At 37.7% G+C, this 23,113-nt stretch overlaps 1 protein-coding gene and 1 long non-coding RNA gene across 3 annotated transcripts in view; one reads left to right on the plus strand and one right to left on the minus strand.

The window, feature by feature from the left end:
• The window catches only part of ACADM (acyl-CoA dehydrogenase medium chain), a 49,199-nt gene extending 33,306 nt beyond the window's left edge, over window positions 1–15,893 (plus strand). For both annotated transcript variants that reach the window (XM_067726598.1, XM_067726599.1), the window contains 2 exons: window positions 13,524–13,772; window positions 15,074–15,893. In XM_067726598.1, coding sequence (XP_067582699.1) covers window positions 13,524–13,772; window positions 15,074–15,145 — 321 coding nt within the window. In that variant the 3' untranslated portion in view covers window positions 15,146–15,893. The remainder of the gene's footprint in view (window positions 1–13,523; window positions 13,773–15,073) is intronic.
• LOC137218885 (uncharacterized) overlaps window positions 79–23,113 on the minus strand; it is a 29,548-nt gene continuing 6,513 nt past the window's right edge. Inside the window, exons 3-4 of the long non-coding RNA XR_010940908.1 lie at window positions 651–800; window positions 79–382 (exon numbers count right to left, since the gene is read on the minus strand). This is a non-coding gene — a long non-coding RNA (uncharacterized lncRNA). The remainder of the gene's footprint in view (window positions 383–650; window positions 801–23,113) is intronic.

Here is a 23,113-nt window from a genome sequence, read left to right on the forward strand (position 1 = left end):
TATATTTTGTAGTGTGAACTTCTCAACAAATAGTAGTAATTGAACTACTACTATATTAAAATATTAATAAGTAGCTGCTTTCTTTGTTCTAGGCACTATCCTAAGTGCTCTACATGTATTAATTAATTTAATCCACACAATACTATAGAGTAAGTACTGGTAGTCTTATTTATTGTATGTAAGAACATCAGTTAATGATGAAATCAAGATTTGAACCTGGGGAGGAACTTCAAGATGGTGGAGGACTGAGACGTGGAGATTGCCTTCCTCCCCACAAATACATCAGAAATACATCTACTTGTGGAACAACTCCTACAGAACACCTCCTGAATGCTTGCAGAAGACCTCAGACTTTCCAAAAGGCAAGAAACTCCCCACGTACCTGGGTGGGGCAAAAGAAAAAAGAAAAAACAGAGACAAAAGAATAGGGATGGGACCTGCACCTCTGGGAGGGAGCTGTGAAGGAGGAAAGGTTTCCATACACTAGGAAGCCCCTTCACTGGTGGAGACAGGGCATGGCGGGCGGGGGAAGCTTCGGAGCCATGGAGGAGAGTGCAGCAACAGGGGTGCAGAGGACAAAGCGGAGAGATTCCCGCACAGAGCATCAGTGCCGACCAGCACCCACCAGCCTGAGAGGCTTGTTTGCTCACCTGCTGGCGTGGGCGGAGGCTGAGAGCTGAGGCTCGGGCTTCGGTCGGATCCCAGGGAGAGGACTGGGGTCGGCTGAGTGAACACAGCCTGAAGGGGGCTAGTGCGCCACAGCTAGCCGAGAGGGAGTCCGGGAAAAAGTCTGGACCTGCCTAAGAGGCAAGAGACCATTATTCCGGGGTGCGTGAGGAGAGGAGATTCAGAGCACCGCCTAAATGAGCTACAGAGATGGGCACGAGCCGTGGCTATTAGCGCGGATACCAAGACGGGCATGAGACGCTAAGGCTGCTGCTGCAGCCACCAAGAAGCCTGTGTGCAAGCACAGGTCACTATCCACACCTCCCCTCCCGGGAGCCTGTGCAGCCCACCACTGCCAGGGTCCCGTGATCCAGGGACACCTTCCCTGGGAGAACACATGACACACCTCACGCTGTTGCAATGTCATGCCGGCCTCTGCCAATGCAGGCTCGCCCCTCATTCCGTACCCCTCCCTCCCCCCGGCCTGAGTGAGCCAGAGCCCCCTAATCAGCTGCTACTTTAACCCCCTCCTGTCTGAGCGAAGAACAGACGCTCTCAGGTGACCTACATGTGGAGGCGGGGCCAAATCCAAAGCTGAACCCCAGGAGCTGTGTGAACAAAGAAGAGAAAGGGAAATCTCTCCCAGTAGCCTCTGGAGCAGTGGATTAAATCTCCACAATCAACTTGATGTACCCTGCATCTGTGGAATACCTGAACAGACAACGAATAATCCCAAAATTGAGGAGGTAGACTTTGGGAGCAACGATATATATTTTTTTACTTTTTCTCTTTTTGTGAGTGTGCATGTGTATGCTTCTTTGTGTGCTTTTGTCTGTATTGCTTTGCTTTTACCATTTATCCTAGGGTTCTGTCCGTTCGGTTTATTTATTTTTATTTTTTTTTTAGTATAGTTTTTAGTGTCTGTTATCATTAGTGGATTTGTTTTTTGGTTTGGTTGCTCTCTTCTTTCTTTGTTTCTTATCACTTTTTAATTTTTAATAATTTTAATTTTTTATTTTAATAACTTTATTTTATTTTATTTTTTCTTTCTTTCTTTCTTTCTTTTTTTCTTCCTTTTCTTCTGAGCCGTGTGGCTGACAGGGTCTTGGTGCTCTGGCCGGGTGTCACGCCTGTACCTCTGAGGTGGGAGAGCCGAGTTCAGGACATTGGTCCACCAGAGGTCTCTCGGCTCCATGTAATATTAAATGGCGAAAGCTCTCCCAGAGATCTCCATCTCAACGCTAAGGCCCAGCTCCACTTAACAACCAGCAAGCTGCAGTGCTGGACACCCTATGCCAAACAACTACAAGACAGGAACACAACCCCACCCATTAGCAGAGATGCTGCCTAAAATCATAATAAAGTCACAGACACCCCAAAACACACACCGGATGCGGTCCTGCCTACCAGAAAGACAAGATCCAGCCTCATCCTCCAGAACACAGGCACCAGTCCCCTCCACAAGGAAGCCTACACAACCCACTGAACCAGACTTAGCCACTGGGGGCAGACACCACAAACAACAGGAACTACGAACCTACAGCCTGTGAAAAGGAGACCCCAAACACAGTAAGTTAAGCAAAATGAGAAGACAGAGAAACACACAGCAGATGAAAGAGCAAGGCAAAAACCCACCAGACCAAACAAATGAGGAAATAGGCAGTCTACCTGAAAAAGAATTCAGAGTAATAATAGTAAAGATGATCCAAAATCTTGGAAATAGAATGGAGAGAAAACAAGAAACGTTTAACAAGGACCTAGAAGAACTAAAGAGCAAACAAACAGTGATGAACAACACAATAAATGAAATTAAAATTTCTCTAGAAGGAATCAAGAGCAGAATAACTGAGGCAGAAGAACGGATAAGTGACCTGGAAGATAAAATAGTGGAAATACCTACTGCAGAGCAGAATAAAGAGAAAAGAATGAAAAGAATTTAGGATAGTCTTAGAGACCTCTGGGACAACATTAAATGCACCAACATTTGAATTATAGGGGTCCCAGAAGAAGAAGAGAAAAAGAACGGGACTGGGAAGATATTTGAAGAGATTATAGTTGAAAACTTCCCTAATATGGGAAAGGAAATAGTTAATCAAGCCCAGAAAGCACAGAGAGTCCCATATAGGAAAATCCAAGAAGAAACACACCAAGACACATATTAATCAAACTATCAAAAATCAAATACAAACGGCTTCCCTGGTGGCGCAGTGGTTGGGAGTCCGCCTGCCAATGCAGGGGTCACGGGTTCGTGGCCCAGTCCAGGAAGATCCCACATGCCGCGGAGCGGCTGGGCCCGTGAGCCATGACCGCTGAGCCTGCGCGTCCGGAGCCTGTGCTCCGCAACAGGAGAGGCCACAGCAGTGAGAGGCCCGCGTACCAGGAAAAAAAAAATCAAATACAAAGAAAAAATATTAAAAGCCACAAGGGAAAAGCAACAAATAAAATACAAGGGAATCCTCATAAGGTTAACAGCTGATCTTTCAGCAGAAACTCTCCAAGCCAGAAGGGAGTGGCAGGACATATTTAAAGTGATGAAAGGGAAAAACCTAAAACCAAGATTACTCTACCCAGGAAGGATCTCATTCAGATTCGACAGAGAAATTAAAACCTTTATAGACAAGCAAGAGCTAAGAGAATTCAGCACCACCAAACCAGCTTTACAACAAATGCTAAAGGAACTTCTCTAGGCAGGAGACACAAGAGAAGGAAAAGAGCTACACTAACAAACCCAAAACAATTAAGAAAATGGTAATAGGAACATATCGATAATTACCTTAAATGTAAATGGATTAAATGCTTCAAGCAAAAGACATAGACTGGCTGAATGGATACAAAAACAAGACCCATTAAAATATGCTGTATACAAGAGACCCACTTCAGACCTAGGGATACATATGGACTGAAAGTGAGGGAATGGAAAAAGATATTCCATGCAAATGGAAATCAAAAGAAAGCTGCAGTAGCAATTCTCATATCAGACGAAATAGACTTTAAAATAAAGACTATTACAAGAGACAAAGACACTACATAATGATCAAGGGACCAATCCAAGAATAAAATATAACAATTGTAAATATTTATGCACCCAACATAGAAGCATCTCAATACATAACACAAATGCTAACAACCATAAAAGGGGAAATTGACAGTAACACAATAATAGTAGGGGAATTGAACACGCCACTTTAACCAATGGACAGATCATCCAAAATGAAAATAAATAAGAAAACACAAGCTTTAAATGATACATTTAAAGATGGACTTAACTGATATTTATAAGACATTCCATCCAAAAACAACAGAATATACTTTCTTCTCACGTACTCATGGAACATTCTCCAGGATAGATCATATCTTGGGTCACAAATCAAGCCTTGGTAAATTTAAGAAAATTGAAATCATATCAGGTATCTTTTCCTGCCACAATGCTATGAGATTAGATATGAATCATGGGAAAAAATCTGTAAAAAATACAAATACATGGAGGCTAAACAATACACTATTTAATAACCAAGAGATCACTGAAGAAATCAGATAAGAAATCAAAAAATACCTAGAGACAAATGACAATGAAAACACAACTACCCAAAACCTATGGGATGCAGCAAAAGCAGTTCTAAGAGGGAAGTTTATAGCAATACACTCCTACCTCAAGAAACATCTCAAATAAACAACCTAACCTTACACCTAAAGCAATTAGAGAAAGAAGAATAAAAAAACCCCAAAGTTAATAGAAGGAAAGAACTCATAAAGATCAGTTCAGAAATAAATGAAAAATAAATGAAGGAAATAGTAGCAAAGATCAGTAAAACTAAAAGCTGGTTCTTGGAGAAGATAAACAAAATTGATAAGCCATTAGCCAGACTCATCAAGAAAAAAAGGGGAAAGATTCATCAATAGAATAAGAAATGAAAAAGGAGAAGTAACTACTGACACTGCAGAAATACAAAGGATCATGAGAGATTACTACAAGCAGCTGTATTACAATAAAATGGACAACCTGGAAGAAATGGACAAATTCTTAGAAAAGCACAACCTTCTGAGACTGAAGCAGGAAGAAATAGAAAATATAAACAGACCAATCAGAAGCACTAAAATTGAAATTGTGATTAAAAACTTTCCAACAACCAAAGCCCAGGACCAGACAGATTCACAGGCAAATTCTGTCAAACATTTAGAGAAGAGCTAACACCTGTCCTTCTCAAACTCTTCCAAAATATAGCAGAGGGAGGAACATTCTGAAACTCATTCTACGAGACCACCATCACCCTGATACCAAAACCAGACAAAGATGTCACAAAGAAAGAAAACTACAGGCCAATATCACTGATGAACATAGGTGCAAAAATCCTCAACAAAATACTAGTAAACAGAATCCAACAGCAAATTAAAAGGATCATACACCATGATCAAGTGGGGTTTATCCCAGGAATGCAGGGATTCTTCAATATATGCAAATCAATCAATGTGATACACCATATTAACAAATTGAAGGAGAAAAACCATATGATCATCTCAACAGATGCAGAAAAAGCTTTCGACAAAATTCAATACCCATTTATCTTAAAAACCCTCCAGAAAGTAGGCATAGAGGGAACTTACCTCAACATAATAAAGGCCATATATGACAAACCCATAGCCAACATCGTTCTCAATGTTAAAAAACTGAAACCATTTCCACTAAGATCAGGAACAAGACACGGTTTCCCACTCTCAGCACTCTTATTCAACATAGTTTTGGAAGTTTTAGCCACAGCAATCAGAGAAGAAAAAGAAATAAAAGGAATACAAATCAGAAAAGAAGTAAAGCTGTCACTGTTTGCAGATGACATGATTCTATACACAGAGAATCCTAAAGATGCTACCAGAAAACTACTAGAGCTAATCAATGGATTTGGTAAAGTAGCAGGATACAAATTAATACACAGAAATCTCTTGTATTCCTATACACTAATGATGTAAAATCTGAAAGAGAAATTAAGGAAACACTCCCATTTACCATTGCAACAAAAGGAATAAAATACCTAGGAATAAACCTACCTAAGGAGACGAAAAACCTGTATGCAGAAAATTATAAGACACTGATGAAAGAAATTAAAGATGATACAAACAGATGGAGAGATATACCATGTTATTGGATTGGAAGAATCAACATTGTGAAAATGACTCTACTACCCAAAGCAATCTACAAATTCAGTGCAATCCCTAACAAATTACCAGTGGAATTTTTTACAGAACTAGAACAAAACATCTTAAAATTCGTATGGAGACACATAAGACCCCGAATAGCCAAAGCAATCTCGAGAAAGACAAACAAAGTTGGACGAATCAGGCTCACTGACTTCAGAGTCTACTACAGAGCTACAGTAATCAAGACACTATGGTACTGGCACAAAAAGGGAAATACAGATCAGTGGAACAGGATAGAATGCCCAGAGATAAACCCACACACATATGGTCACGTTATCTTTGATAAAGGATGCAAGAATATACAATGGAGAAAAGACAGCCTCTTGAATACATGGTGCTGGGAGAACTGTACAGCTACATGTAAAAGAATGAAATTAGAACACTGCCTAACACCATACACAACAATAAACTCAAAATGTATTAAAGACCTAAGTATAAATCCAGACACTATAAAACTCTTAGAGGAAAACATAGGCAGTACACTCTATGACATAAATCACAGCAAGATCCTTTTTGACCCACCTCCTAGAGAAATGGAAATAAAAACAAAAATAAACAAATGAACCTAATGGAACTTAAATGTGTTTGCACAGCAAAGGAAACCATAAAAAAGATGAAAAGAAAACCCGCAGAATGGGAGAAAATATTTGCAATTGGAGCAACTGACGAAGGATTAATCTCCAAAATATACAAGCAGCTCATTCAGCTCAATATCAAAAAAGCAAACAACACAATCCATAAATGGGCAGAAGACCTAAATAGACATTTCTTCAAAGAAAATATACAGTTTGCCAACAAGCACCTGAAAGGTTGCTCAACATCACTAATCATTAGAGAAATGCATATCAAAACTACAATGAGGTGTCACCTCACACCAGTCAGAATGGCCCTCATCAAAAAATCTACAAACAATAAATGCTGGAGAGGGTTTGGCGAAAAGGAAACCCTCTTGCACTGTTGGTGGGAATGTAAATTGATATAACCACTATGGAGAACAGTATGGAGGTTCCTTAAAAAAGTAAAAATAGAACTACCATACAACCCAGCAATGTCACTACTGGGCATATACACTGAGAAAACCATAATTCAAAAAGAGTCATGTACCACAATGTTCATTGGAGCTTTATGTACAATAGGCAGGACATGGAAGCAACCTAAATGTCCATTGACAGATGAATGGATAAAGAAGATGTGGCACATATATACAGTGGAATATTACTCATCCATAAGAAGAAACGAACTTGAGTTATTCGTAGTGAGGTGGATGGACCTAGAGTCTGTCATACAGAGTGAAGTAAGTCAGAAAGAAAAACAAATACCGTATGCTAACACATATATATGGAATATATAAAATTAATGGTTCTGAAGAATCTAGGGGCAGGACAGAAATAAAGATGCAGGTGTAGAGAATGGACTTGAGGACACAGGGTAGGGGGAAGGGTAAGCTGGGAGGAAGTGAGAGAGTGGCATCATTAATATATACTACCAAATGTAAAATAGATAGCTAGTGGGAAGCAGCTGCATAGCACAGGGAGATCAGCTTGTTGCTTTTTGACCCCCTAGAGGGGTGGGGGGTGGGAGGGAGATGCAAGAGGGAGGAGATATGGGGACATATGTGTAACTGGTTCACTTTTTTATAAAGCAGAAACTAAGACTCCATTGTGAAGCAATTATATTCCAATAATGATGTTTAAGAAAAGAAAAAAAGATGTGAACCCAAGTAGTCACTTATTAAAGAGTTTGTCCTCTTTGCACACTCTACATGTGCTATTTCCAGAGATATAAAAGAAGTTTGATATAGCCTCTGCCCTCAGGAGCCTTTGACTTTGGAGATAAGATACATATCAGAAAAGAAATATTAAGAAATAATATAGAGCAGTATAACATTAAGTCCCAAAATGAGAGCTACAGACAGGGTTACAGAACCAAAAGGAGAGAGACTGTCTTGGGCTAGATGCATTACAGGGAATCTGAGCTGGATTTACAACAGAGTTTCTCAAAGCATGGGCTGAAATGGAAGTGAATGAGACTCTTTGGGAGTATTAATTAAAAACGTAAACTGGGTACCACCCTAGATTTTTAAATCAAAATCTTTCAAGAGAAGCATGGGCATGTTATACCAGGTTGCTGAGGCTGTATTGAAATAAGTGATTCTGCCTAATGCCAATGGGAATATAAATTGGTATAACTTTTATGAACCACATTTTGGCAATATATATCTAAAGTACCTACCTTTGGGCCCACATTGCAATGGTTATCCTTCAGCTATATTTCATATAATATTTATCTTTCAGATATATTCCCATTATGTGCATCATGACATATTTATAGGTTGTTTATTTCAGCATTGTGTGGAAACAGCCTAATACTAGAAACAGCCAAGATTTTGATCATCAATACAGTGGAATATCCTGCAGTTCTAAAAAAGAATAAAGAAGTTCTCTATGTATTGATATATACAGTGCTTAGATTTATTGATAAGTAAGAAAAGCAAAATGAAAACCCATCAACATGGTAGGCTACCATATGTGTAAAAAAGGGAGAGACAGTGGGGGGGGCGGGAAAAAAATGAGGGATAGACAATAGATGTATTTGCTTACGTGGGTATATAATATCTCTGAGAGAATGAAAAACAAACTGTTAACCTGATTACCTCCAGGAGGGGGAATTAAATGGGGTGGGGAAGGGCAGGGATGATACAAGTAGGAAGAAAATTTGAACTTTGAACTGGTAGTTGTATTACCTATTCAAAAATGAAACCAAAAACAAAAAACTGAAAGAATCATTGACTTAGAAGAATGGACACAATTCAGGCAGATAGTAATAAGGGAAGATATTACTTTCTTTATCCTACATAGGAATTATTCACATTGGTTAATAATGCCTCCTCTAAGACTTAATTACCACACCAGTCTCAAGCAACTTGTCACGTTCTAAAGTACTAAATAGAGTAAATATATGAAATTGAACACCTCAGTTTTTTCTTTTATTTTTTGTGACCTTTAGTTCCTATTAGTTTGTACACAGTCATAGAATGTGTGGGGTCTTTGTTATAACCAATCGGTCTTCAAAACCCATTTTGGTGTTGCATAGTACACAAAGCACCTTTCTAATAATCTTAGTATTCTTGTTTCTGAATGTCTTTATGACTTCTTTGAATGTATATTAAAGGATATGTTCCATTCCACGTCCATTGTAGAATAATTTATGTGATACAATATAAGTAAAATTAAGTAAGAAAAGTTATTCATAATCCCATTGTCCAGAGAAAATTACTGTGATTTTTTAAATTTTGCTCTATATTCCCTTTATCCAAAATATATATATATATATATATATATATATATATATATATATATATAGTGCATGTGTCTGTTTTTTTAATTGATGTATAGTTGACATATAATATATTGGTTTCAGGTGTACAACATAGTGATTGACAGGCAAACACATTAAGAAATGATCATCTGGGCTTCCCTGGTGGCACAGTGGTTGAGAGTCCGCCTGCCGATTCAGGGGACACGGGTTCATGTCCCGGTCCGGGAGGATCCCACATGCCATGGAGCGGCTGGGCCCGTGAGCCATGGCCACTGGGCCTGCACGACCGGAGCCTGTGCTCCGCTGCGGGAGAGGCCACAACAGTGAGAGGCCCGCGTACCACAAAAGAAAAAAAAAAAGAAATGATCACCACTATAAGTCTAGTAACCATCTTTCAACATACTAAATTACTGTAGTATTATTGACTATATTCCTTATGCTGTATATAACATCCCTATGACTTATTTATTTATATAACATGGGAGTGCATATATCTTTTTGAATTAGTGTTTTTCTTTTCTTCAGGTAAACCCAGAAGTGGAATTGCTGGATCATATGATAGTACTATTTTTAATTTTTTGAGGAACCTATATACTGTTTTCCATAGTGGCTGCACCAATTTACATTCCCACCAGCAGTACACGAGGGTTTCATTTTCTCCACATTGTTGCCAACACTTGTTATTGGTTGTCTTTTTGATAACAGCCTTTCTGACAGGTGTGAGGCAATATTTCATTGTGGTTTTGATTTGCATTTTCCTGATGATTAGTGACTTTGAGCATCTTTTCATGTGTCTACTGGCCATCTTTGTGTTTTTGGAAAAATATCTAATCAAGTCCTCTGCCCATTTTTTATTGGATTTCTTTTTTTGATAAGTTGCATTTTTTAATGTAATTTGGATATTAACCCTTATCAAATATATCATTTACAAATATCTTCTCCCATTCAGTAGGTTGCTTTTTCATTTTGTTGATGATTTCCTTCACTGTGCAAAAGCTTTTCAGTTTTTACTTTTATCTACTCCCATTTGTTTATTTTTGCTTTTGTTGCCCTTGCCTGAGGAGACAGATCCAAAAAATATTGATAAGACCAATGTAAAAAAGCATACTGCCTCTGTTTCCTTCTAGGAGTTCTATGGTTTTTGGTCTTACTTTTAATTCTTTAATCCATTTTGAGTTTATTTTTGTATATGGTGTAAAGAAATGGTCCAGTTTTGTGTTTTGTCTTTTTTTTAAACTGGCTGTCTTTTCCCCATTGTATATTCTTACCTTCTTTGTTGAAGATTAATGGATTGTATAAGTGTGCATTTATTTCTGGGCTTTCTATTCTGTTCCATTGATCTATGTGTCTGTTTTTGTGCCAGTATCATACTGTTTTGATTCCTATGGCTTTGTAGTATAATTTGAAATCAGGAAGCATGATACCTCCAGCTTTGTTCTTTCTCAAGATTTCTTTGGTTATTCAGCATCTTTTTGGTTCCATACAAATTATAGGATTATTTGTTCTAGTTCTGTGAAAAATTCTGTTGGTATTTTGATATTCATATTGTTATGAATCTGTAGATTGCTTTGGATAGTATGGGTATTTTAACAATATTAATTCTTCCAATCCATTAGCATGGACTCTCTATTTGTATCATCTTTTGTTTCTTTCATCAGTGTCTCACAGTTTTCAGAGTACAGGTCTTTTACCTCCTTGATTACTTTTATTCCTAGGTGTTCTTTTTGATGCAGTTGTAAATGGGATCGTTTTCTTTTCTCTGACAGATCATTATTAGTGTATGAAAATGCTACAGCATTCTGATAGCTTTTTTGTGGAGTCTATAGGGTTTTCTATATCATCATCTGCAAACAGTGACAGTTTTACTTCTTCCTTTCTAGTGTGGATGCTTTTTACCTCTTTTTCTTGTCTGATTGTTGTGGATAGGACTCCCAATTCTATGTTGAATAAAAGTGGTGGGAGTGGGCATCCTTATCTTGTTCCTGATCTTTGAGGAAATGCTTTCAGCTTTTTGCCATTGAGTATGATGTTAGCTGTGGTTTTTGTCATTTATGTCCTTAATTATGTTGAGGTATGTTCCCTTTGCACACACTTAGTTGAGTGTTTTTATCATAAATGGGTGTTGAATTTTGTCAAAAGCTTTTTCTGCATCTATTGAAATGTTTATATGGTTTTTATCCTTCATTTCGTTAATGTGGTTTATCACGTTGACTGACTTGCGGCTATTTAACCATGCTTGCATCCCTGGGGTAAATCCCTTTGGATCTCATGGTATATGATCTTTTTAAGATATTAATGAATTTGGTTTGCTATTATTTGTTGAGGATTTTAGCATCTATGTTCATCTGGGATATTGGCCTGTTATTTTTATGTATTTTTACTTTTTGTTTTTGGTAGTGATTTGGTTTTGGTATCAGAGTAATGCTGTCTTTGTAGAGTGAGTTTGGGAGCATTCCTTTCTCAATTTTTTGGAATAGTTTGAGAAGGATAGGTGTTAAGTCTTTGTTAAATGTCTGGTAGAATTCACCTGTGAAGCTGTCTGGTCCTGGACTTTCATTTCTTGGGAGTTTTTCATTACTGATTCAATTTCACTACTAGTAATTGGTCTGTTCAAATTTCTTTTTCTTCCTTATTTAGTCTTCTTAGGTTGTATGTCTAAATGAATTTACCCATTTCTTCTAGGTTGTCTAATTTGTTGGCATGTAATTTTTGTAGTAATCTCTCATGATATTTTGTGTGTCTGTGATATTGGTTGCATCTTGTCCTCTTTTGTTTCTGATTTTATTTGTTTGGGTCCTGTCTTTTTTTTTATGAGTCTGGCTAAAGATTTATCAATTTTTTTTAATCTTTTCAAAGAATCAGCTCTTAGTTTCATTGATCTCTTTTGTATTTTTTTGTCTTGATTTCATTTATTTCCACTCTGAGCTGTATTATTTCCTTTGTTCTATTAACTTTGGACTTATTTTTCTTTTTAAGTTTCTTTATGTGTAAGGTTAATTGTCTATTTGAGATTTTTCTTGTTTCTTGAGGAAGGCCTATATTGCTATAAACTTCTTAGAACTGCCTTTGTTATGTCCCATAGATTTTAGAACATTGTGCTTCCATTTTCATTTGTCTCCAGGTATTTTTAAATTTCCTCTTTGATTTCTTCAGTGAACCATTGGGTTTTTTAGTAGCATGTTGTTTAGATTCCACATGTTTGTGTTTTTTGCAGGAGTTTTTTGTTTTTGTAGTTGATTTATAGTCTCTACCGTTGTGGTCAAAAAAGATGTTTGACATGATTTCAACCCTGTTACACTTATTGAGACTTTTTTTGGTGGCCTAACATGTTATCTATCCTGCAGAATGTTCCATGTGCTCTTTAACAGAATGTGTGTTCTGCTCTTTTGGGGTCATGAATATATTTTTCCAAAGCTGTAAGCATACTACATATTTGAAATTTTCACATATCAAGGTATGGTGAACGTATTTCCATCTTATAACATATCTTGGCCATATAACTCATAGAAAACTTACTGTCTCCTCTTGAAAGTATTTGTCTAAGTCTCCTATTTAATTATGAACCTGTAGAGGATAAGAAACATCTTTTATTTGTCTTTGTCACTTTCCCATCAGCACCTGATACAGTGCCACATTATTTTTCACTATCTATGGCAATTTTCTTTAAAAAGTCCCAGGAGATACTCTGAAGGATCCATATAATTTTTGTGGTATTTTTGTCAAAAATTATAACCTCATTCCACTCCTGAGAAAACATCAGGCAAACCCAAATTGAGGGACATTCTACAAAAAAATAACCAATCAGTATTATTCAAAAGTACACCATGGTCATGAAAGAGAAGGAAAGACTAGGAAGAAATAGCAGTTTAATTCAGTTGGAATCCTGGATGGGATCTTTCAACAGAAAAAGGACATTGGTGGAAAACTTGGCCAAATTTGAATAAAGTATATAGTTTAGCTGACAACATTTTACCAATGTTTATTATACTATGGTTTTGTAATATGTTACCACTGGAGGAAGCAGAATGTAACTTTTTAAGTCTAAAATTAGTTTTAAAAGTTAAAAAAAAAAGTTCCAGGGCTTCCCTGGTGGCGCAGGGGTTGAGAGTCCGCCTGCCGATGCAGGGGACACGGGTTCATGCCCCGGTCCGGGAAGATCCCACATGCCGCGGAGCGGCTGGGCCCGTGAGCCGTGGCCGCTGAGCCTGCGCGTTCGGAGCCTGTGCTCCGCAACGGGAGAGGCCACAACAGTGAGAGGCCCGCGTACAGAAAAAAAAAAAAAAAAAAAGTTCCAGGGAAAAAACTTTTAGTCAATAAATATCCTTAAACTTTTTTCTGTTTAATTCTAGCACCAAGGAATATCATTTTTGCTGGCTGACATGGCAATGAAAGTTGAACTAGCTAGATTGAGTTACCAGAGAGCAGCTTGGGAGGTTGATTCTGGTCGCCGAAATACCTATTTTGCCTCTATTGCAAAGGCATATGCTGGAGATATTGCAAATCAGGTAGCTACTGATGCTGTTCAGATTTTCGGAGGCAACGGATATAATACAGAATATCCTGTAGAAAAACTAATGAGGGATGCCAAGATCTATCAGGTAATGTTAAAAATGATTTTTATTTATTTTTAAGGAACATAATATTCATAAATGACATAGTAGATTTCTGATTGTTTATAGATTTTTATGTCACAGGTAATAATAAATCATTATAATAAATGGCTGTGAGCCTAAATTTTTGGAACTAATTAACACAAGGAAGAATGTTACATTGAAGTGTATTCCTTGAGAGAGAACAGGCTAACAGAGTAAATGGTGCAGACATGTACAGGATGTCTGGATCAGCCTTCTTTGATTCTTAACATCCTAGCTAATTGTAACTCACTCTTTGCTCTCCTAAAAGTATGTGTATCATTTAAATTAATTAAGTTATTTTATTTTGAATCTTACCTGACAACTCTTGAAGTCATATTTGGGAGATAAAAAAAACAACATGAGGAGAAAGTGATATAGATGACTCTGTCTTATAAATTAAATTGATGGTTAGAAAAACTTAGAGATAGGAGTAATTTAGTGAATAAGGTATAAATGCTCATGTCCACATGTAGTTTAAGTAATTATAAGCCATGATTCTCAATATCTCTTCCCTTGCTTTCCTCAACCCCCAGCAAATTATTTGACAAATCCAGTCATTTGAAATCCAGAGGTAGAATCATAGAATGTTAGAGAAAGAAATTTAGACAGTGCAGCCCCTCAATTTAAACTTGAAAAAACTGAGAACCAGAATTTGTGCCTTATCCAAAGTTACGGGTTTATCTGGTAATACTCTCCCTTCCCTGGAGCTTGTAATTATTACGTTTTAGCTTTTCTCTGCCATCTGAACTAATAAATGGTTAGAAGTTTAAACTGGAAGTGAGGGCTGGCTACTAGGGCTACCTAAATGAACAAAAACAAATCCTTCCATCATCTTTTTCTTTAGCAACTGTGTTCCTTAGGCAACAAGAGATAGAAATCAGGTTTAAGAGTAAGAACAGAAAATGACTGAAGTCGACAACTAGCTAAAAACAGTTCAAAAAAGTTGGTTAAAATATTTTAGCAACATTGAACTTAGATTTCCCAAACACTTTTTGAAATGTTAATATCCTTTTTTTTGATGTTTTAAGACTGTCCTCCAAAATTTTGGTAAATGAGTTTTTATAATAATGTTAACTAATCTTTAGAGAATTTATGTATTTTCATGGGGTTCAGAAAATCAAGTTTCAGAATCACTGTAGACTACAGACCTTATATGTGGTTTGATTCAGTTTGGTATTGCAGTGGAGCTTAGGGTACTGTCCAAAATACTGGCTGTTTACATACGGAAGATATTTAACCTACATGTATTTTCTTATTTTTTGCAGATTTATGAAGGTACAGCACAAATTCAAAGGATTATTATAGCCCGTGAACACATTGGCAGGTATAAAAATTAACCAGATCACCATGTTAGTAATTGTTGAGTATTTAGAACATGATCTACTACTTAAACTCCAGGAAAGAGAAAGAGTGGGCTTTAAGGTTTTTTCCAGTAAAAATTTTAAAATAAGTACTCTTATACTAAACCTATGCAACTGATGCTAATAGTAGTTTTCTATTTTTGTTTAGCTTTATGACTTGCCTTTTCTATAATAGATTTGGTTTTATTAAAATTATGTGTTGTCCTTTAGTGCCACTGTACCTGAATCACATTAACCTAGAAAGATACATTTGGCTTGTTGTTTTGACCTCTTATAATTAAAGTAACAGAAATTTCTTGGAATTTCAGTGTTTTCCCAATGACAGGAAGGAGGGTTTATAAAACTATTCAGAATGTTCCAAAATTTACATTGAGAAAATATTCTGGGATTTAAATAACTTGCCAGTGACTTTGTAGACTTAGTGGTATTTGTGTTAGAGGAGTTAATTTTACTGCAATTTGGAAAGCATTTGTTTTCCATTTTGTACAGTAATAACCAAAAATTTGATGTTCATATTCTCCCTTTATACAATGACCAAAAGTTACTTGAAAATCTTGTTTAATTCTGAGCCCACATTTCACTTGCCTTATTTAAAATAAATCAATAAAATTTCCCTTAAATTATTTTTATATGACTCTGTTGGTCTCTGGTTAACCTTTGGTCCACTGTACAGTCTCATTCCGTGCATATATATTCTAAAAATAAACTTAACTAAAATTGTTCAGTGTTGTGTATCTGTTCAATTTGTGTATCTGTATTCTTTTCATGCAATAGTGTGTACTTGGTTTATTTACTGTGATAGAAAAAAATTCATGTTTTGATTTTGAACTGCATAGTTACCTGTCCATTTGTTCATTAGATTGCATTATTAGATAATTCAGAAAATATCAGTATGAAATAATGAAAGAACCAAATGTAAATTTACTATTTCTTTGTAATTCTAAACATCAAATACTGCTCAATATGTTATACTAAATGGTGTTTCTGACATCACTTATGATTTTCCAATTCTGATACCAACTGGGAATCCATAGTTCAATCCTATTCTGACAGTAACTCAGAATAGTTAGCATCAGACTCCACAGGTGTAAGGGCTCCGCCCACTCCGTCTGAAGTGGCATCTCACTTCAGAAACACCACTATAAGTCCTGGATCCCCAGGCTACCCACACTTCTGACCACTTTGGCTACAAATTCAGGTATTCCCATGACCTTGCCCTTGGGTTTGATAATTTGCTAGAATGGCTCACAGAACTCAGGTAAAATACATTTACTGGTTTATTACAAAGGAGGAGGTGCAAAGGGCAAGGTATAAGAAGAGACACCGAGCTTTCATAACTTCTCCCAATGTACCACCCTCCCAGTACCTCAGTGTGTTCACTAATCTGGAAACTCCTGAATCTCATCGTTCAAGTTTCGGTAGAGAATTTACAGCCTCCCTCTCCTGCCCAGATGTCAAGGGTGGGGTTGAAGTTCCCACCTGCATTAGTCAGCTAAGGTTGCCATAAGAAAATGCCACAAACTGGGTGGCTTAAACAACAGACATTTATTTTTTCATAGTTCTGGAGGCTAGAAGTCCCAAGATCAAGGTACCATCTGGGTTGGTTTCTGGTGAGGCCTCTCATCCTAGCTCGTAGACAGCTACATTCTCACTCTGTTCTCACATGGCCTCTTGTCTGTGCACATGCATAGGGAGAGAGTGAGCTCTGGTGTCTCTTCTTCTTACAAAGACACCAGTTTTATTAGATTAGAGCCATACCCTTATGACCTCATTTAATTCAATTACTTCTCTTAAGTCCCTACCTTCAAACATGGTCACATGGGAATGGTTAGGGCTTCAACATATGAATTTGGGGCGGGGGTTTGGGGCAGTTTAGACCACAACACTACCCTCTAATTACTTGGTCTTTCTGGTGATTGGCCCCAACCTGAGCCTCTTTAGGGGCTCCACCCTAAGTCACCTCATTAGCACAAAGTCTACTATGATCTTTTGAAAGGGGCTCATTATGAATAATAAAAGAGGGACTTCCCCGGTTGTCCAGCAGTTAAGACTCCACGCTCCCAGTGCAGGCCTGGGTTCGATCCCTGGTCAGGGAACTTGATCCCACATGGCACAAAAAAAATCCCACACACTGCAACTAAAGATCCCACACGCTGCAATGAAGATCCTGTGCGCTGCAACTAAGACCTGGTGCAGCCAAATAAGTAAATTTTTAAAATTTTTATTTTATTATTTATTTATTTATTTATTCATTTATTTTTTGGCTGCGTTGGGTCTTTGTTGCTGCGCTCTCGTTGTGGCGGTCGGGGGCTACTCTTTGTTGTGCTGCGCCGGCTTCTTATTGTAGTGCCTTCTCTTGTTGTGGAGCACGGGCTTCTAGGAGCACAGGCTTCAGCAGTTGTGGCGTGTGGGCTCAGTAGTTGTGGCTTGCAGGCTCTAGAGCGCAGGCTCAGTAGTTGTGGTGCATGGGCTTAGTTGCTCTACAGCATGTGGGATCTTCCCGGACCAGGGCTTCAACCCGTGTCCCCTGCATTGGCAGGTGGATTCTTAACCACTGCGCCACCAGGGAAGTCCCTAAAATTTATTTTTTAAAAATAATAAAAGATACTCCTGTTGCTCAGGAAATTCCAAGGACTGGATGAGCTTGAAACAGAGCAGGACCCTATGATCCTTCTTCCCCAACCCCATGTCCTTCACCTGCCTTTTGTCTGTGGAAAAACTTTAGCCAAAGAATAAGTTTAATCAGAGAAGTGAGAAAATGCAGAAGCAAAGAAAAGTCAAACAGGACAAAACAATAATAGTTTAGTCAGTAAGCAAAGTCAAGGACCTTTAGCTCCTCCTCAAGGGCTATAGATAATATTCTGAGCCATATCGTGTGAGCTGTCTTACAGACACTGAAAGCCCCACCAGGTGGAAGAAGTTAACTACATGATGACCAGACTGTAGCCATGACATAAGCTGCTACAATTCTGAGAACTGGCCTCAAGGAAATGGGAACAAACTGACCCTGGAACTGAAGATTAACTGTACTTAAAACAATCAGGATGACACTGGTCAGACCACTACATGACCAATTTCAAGATGACTGTCAGAGCTGACTATGCCATTTCTGCATGTAGCCCCCTCCCTCTGTATAAAAGCTCTTGCCTCCTGACTGTCAGGCTGCGGGGGGAGCCAGCCTTTGGACAGGCATCTGCCCTTCCTCCCCTGCCCCCGCCCCCCGTTGCCGGCATCCAAAATAAAGCAAACTTTCTTTTCCACCAACCTTGCCTCTTTATTAGCTTTTGAGGGGCGAGCAGCCAGACCCCACTTTCACTTACAGGCTCACCCAGGGACTGGGGACAAAAACCAAATCCATTTCCTCTTACACCTCACTAAATTATGAAAATAAAAATCTAATCTTTTACCAAGAAAGTTTAAATGGCTTTTTCATGCTCAATTATGAAACTGTGTTTTAATGGTACAGCTCAAGATTGGTAGGAGATTTCTAAATAAATTGGATATTACATAGAAATTACAAGTTAAATGGAATATATACATTCCAAATGCAAATTTGAATTTACACAAGTTCAAAAATTCACCTACATATTGTAAATATAAAGCTTCTAGACATGTAACTGTATTCCAAAGCCACATAATGAGAATATTAAAGTACCTTTGATAAGTATTAAGCAATTATATAACTATCAATTAAGAGCTTTTAGTCACAAGTAACACAAATGAACTTAAGCTACTTAAGCAAAATATGGACAAATATATTTTAAGTATATTGAAGTGCCTCATGGATCTGAAGGCTGGAACAGAGTCAGTTTTAGGAAGGATCTAGAACCCAAATAGTCTTTAGGAGCCCATGAAATAGTACCTTTCTATCTATTTTCCCTGTCATGTTTCATTCTTTCTTGTTCTATAGCCTAGCTTCTTCCTCTGCTTCTTTGATCCCGTGATAGAATAAGACCTAATATATTAGATTTCCCGCCACTTATAAAAGCTGACTGGCAAGGGCCATTACAGCCAGGAGGATAGGTAGAGTCAGACTACAAACATGATTGTTAGTTGCCTACATCTGTGACTTGATGGTTCCTGGAAAAGACAATTTTATAAAAGATCTGGTATGTTTATGGCAAGTTTATTGAATGTTTAAGGAATCTACCAGAGTCATCAATTTGCATATAGGGAGAAGAGTTTATTCCAAGACTCCTCTGAATTAAAAAAAAAAAAAAAAGTTGTTTACATGGCTTCTAGAATGACACCCATTGATTTGAATATATACCCTGTAACCAGATAATACAAAAGTTCTTTGGAGATTGAAGATTGAACTCTATAGGCAACAGGTTTTTTTTTTTTTTAAAGGTTTCATATAACTAATGAATGAATGAAAGAACTAACAAGATGTTAAAACTAGTATAAGGGAGAATTTGAAGAACAGACATATCGGCAGTTAGAAACGCTTAAAAGAATTTGCTAATAGATGTAAAACTGGCAGGGCAAAAAACCTAAAGAGGGGGTCATCTTCTCTTTTTTTTTTAGGCCACACTGTGCGGCTTGCAGGATCTTATTTCCCTGACCAGGGACCGAACCCATGCCCTCTGCATTGGGAGTACAGAGTCTTAACCACTGGACAGCCTGGGAAGTCCCGGGGTCATCTTTTCTGTACAGGAGAAACCACTTGTAGTTCATGGCTCATTTTCATTACTCTCCATTTTCTATAATTTAACTTTTAACAGAGTTGTAAAACAGTTTAGCCAGCCAATAGACAATCACAGGTATATACCTCTTCAGAGGATCCATGAGATAATACCTAGCAGTCCACTAAAAGGACACTCAGTAATTTCTTTTATACATTTCCAAGTCTTTGACAATGTGTTTTGACAGTCTCTTTTCATGTGAGCATAAATAATCTGCCAAGATTACTCTTGATACAAAAAGACAGGTTTCATTAGGTTTGGCCTGATTACCTTTGTACAGTAAGGGTGTTAACTATGTAGGCCTCCTCAGATTTACTTTGCAAATCCAGAGATGTGCAATACTGAACAATTATTAAAGCTGCAGGATTAACCTCTGTATGAAAGTTTTCATAAGGACACTGAAATTGGACTTCTAAAAGCCTCTGGAACCAAGCTCAAGAAACTCTCTACCAGATTTCTCCAGTAGTACCTAAGACTTTAGGTAAATTTCTTCCTCAGCATCTCTAAAATTTACTATAGAAGGGACCTTCCTTACCATCTGTAAGACTGGAACCTTGTAAGCCAGGTACCATTCCAGTTTTACTGGGGCAGCTTTGTAGGCACTGACTCTACGTATAAAGTCAACTTGTTTTTTTAATAATGGGTTTGTCATACATGAGTAAATGTGAATTGGTCTCAATTATGACACTCCAGGTATGGCTTTGGTTACACAATCAATTTGTTCAATTATATCCTGGTAAACACGAGTAAAGATTCCTTTTGATATTGCCATGAAATGTAAGGAGACTCAGTAAATGTTTCTAAATTCTGGGGACACAGTGAGAATCAGATACCATTTTAAAATTCCAGTTTACAAAAGCAGAATCTACTAAATTGAAGACTAGAGATAGCCTAAGAATTAAAAAGGGCTTCCTTACATATCCATAAATATAGAACATAACAACTGCATAAACAATATTCCAAACAAGTAACCATGATTACATTTCCCTCATTGGTCCCTTCAGTTTTCTGTAATTGCTCTGTTGGATCTTGGATCAGTAAACTACGTTCAAGAAGCTGTGTGCTTCTAGTGGTTAAGAATCCGCCTGCCAATGCAAGGGACACAGTTTCAAGCCCTGGTCTGGGAAGATCCCACATGCCATGGAGCAACTAAGCCCATGCACCACAACTACTGAGCCTGTGCTCTAGAGCCAGCAAGCCACAACTACTGAAGCCCACGTGCCTAGAGCCTGTGCTTCACAACAAGAGAAGCCACCGCAGTGAGAAGCCCGCGCACTGCAACGAAAAGTAGCCCCCACTGGCCGCAACTAGAGAAAGCCCATGCACAGCAACAAAGACCCAACGCAGCCAAAAAAAAATAAATTTAAATAAATTTAAAAGTAAATAAATAAGATAATAGAAAGTTGAACCAAAATTAATTAAAAAAAAATAAAAGAACTGTCTGCTTCTAGACAAAAGAGTTCTAGAAATCCTGACTCAGTCCACTGGTATGGTGTGAAATGTGTCTAAGCTATGTCAGTTTGGAAATGTGTACCCACAAAACTATTCTTTGACGTCTCTATTGACAGTTCAAAGCACCTGATTCTTCCCATGAGGCTCTGAGACTGTCCGTTCCTGAATGCACAAACTTTGGCCTGTAAATCTATAGGCAGAGCCCTCAAGCTAGCATCAGAGTAAAACAGAAACTATCTGTAGATAACCGTTTTAGTTCAGGCTGCTACAACAATACCATTGCCAACTAAAGAATGTTACTTACCATCCAGTTCTGTTAAGAATTAAGCTATTAGCCCCTGCAGTCACTGACCTTCAACACAGCCTGAAAGGAATTCAGGGCAGAATGAGGCATTCTATGCTCTGGGAAAACTGACAGAACAGACCTTCAGGAAAAATAGGTATTTTCAGGAGAAATTTTTTTATGAACCTGGATTCTTGCATCTTCCCATACTTAGAAAAGCACTAAAACCATTAATTAAGATATCTGTTCTTCATGTCTAGCAGCAACCTTCTACAGAGATGTGTGTTGCACATACCCCCTTCACCACAATCACATGTATACTGACCTCCCCCGTTACCTCTTCAGAACAGTTTCTCAGAGCTATTTGAGAGTCTGTCTCCTGGGCTATAGTCCTCAGTGAGACACTGAATAAACACAACTCGCAGTTTTTCTGTTGTACATTTTTTTTCAGTTGACACCATAGACTGAGTGGTTTAAACAACAATGTATTTCTCACGGTTCTAGAGGCTAGGAAGTCTAAGATCAAGATGCCTGCCCTCTTCTGTGTTGCAGACTTCTAACTTCTTTTACACTAACGTGGCAAAAATAGGGTGAGAGCTCTCTGGGGTCCCTTTTATAAGGGCACTAATCCCATTCATGAGGACTGTACCCTTATGACCTAATTACCTCCTAAAGGCCCCACTTACTAATACCATCACACTGGGGATTCGGATTTCAACATATGAATTTGTGGGGGGACAGAAACATTCAGTCCATTGTAATGACCAAGACTGAAATAATATCAGAATGGAAGTGAGTTCAAATCTCTATTACAGCATAGTGCATAATTATTTCATAAGAATTTAACCATTATTTCCCCTGAGGGAAACAAAGAGAATTGACAAATCTCCAGGGCCTTCTCATAAAGTATACAATTTTGGACATATTTATATTAACATTTTACCTATACAAATTTAAGCTATGGAAGGCTGAGTCGATCTGAAATATTTACCAAATTTTTCTATAAAGCTCCCACAGTAGTGTTGGTAAATAAGAAATATGGGGCACATGAAATAAACTTAATTATTTCTAATACCTTTCTTTTTATGAGGTGAAAGAATAGATTTTTTATTTTCCAGCCTCCCAATCCCTCTCCTCCAGGAAATTTCAAAGATACATTTAGATGTAAAATATATCGTGAAATTTTTATTTTTCTGAATTCAAGATTTAACCTTGAGAAGGCAAAATCAAGAGATGTCAGATGATCTGATCACTTGATTAAGATAGGATTATAGGTACCTGAGAAAGAACACTTGTTTACCTATTTAATTAAAGGGACAATAAATAAAAATAAACACAGAAAAATATAACATAATTATACAGAACTTTGTTTCTCAAATGAGGAAACTTTGTTCCTTTTTTTAAAATAATTAAGGGTATTAAAATTTCAACACATAGAACACAGAAAATTTATTCTGTAAGACAAAATCTCTGGTATGTAGGCAGACGGTAAAGAGTAACCTTTTACCTTTGGTGAAGGGGTCA

The sequence above is a fragment of the Pseudorca crassidens genome, chromosome 2 (genome assembly GCF_039906515.1).
Source record: "Pseudorca crassidens isolate mPseCra1 chromosome 2, mPseCra1.hap1, whole genome shotgun sequence".
NCBI lineage: Eukaryota > Metazoa > Chordata > Mammalia > Artiodactyla > Delphinidae > Pseudorca > Pseudorca crassidens.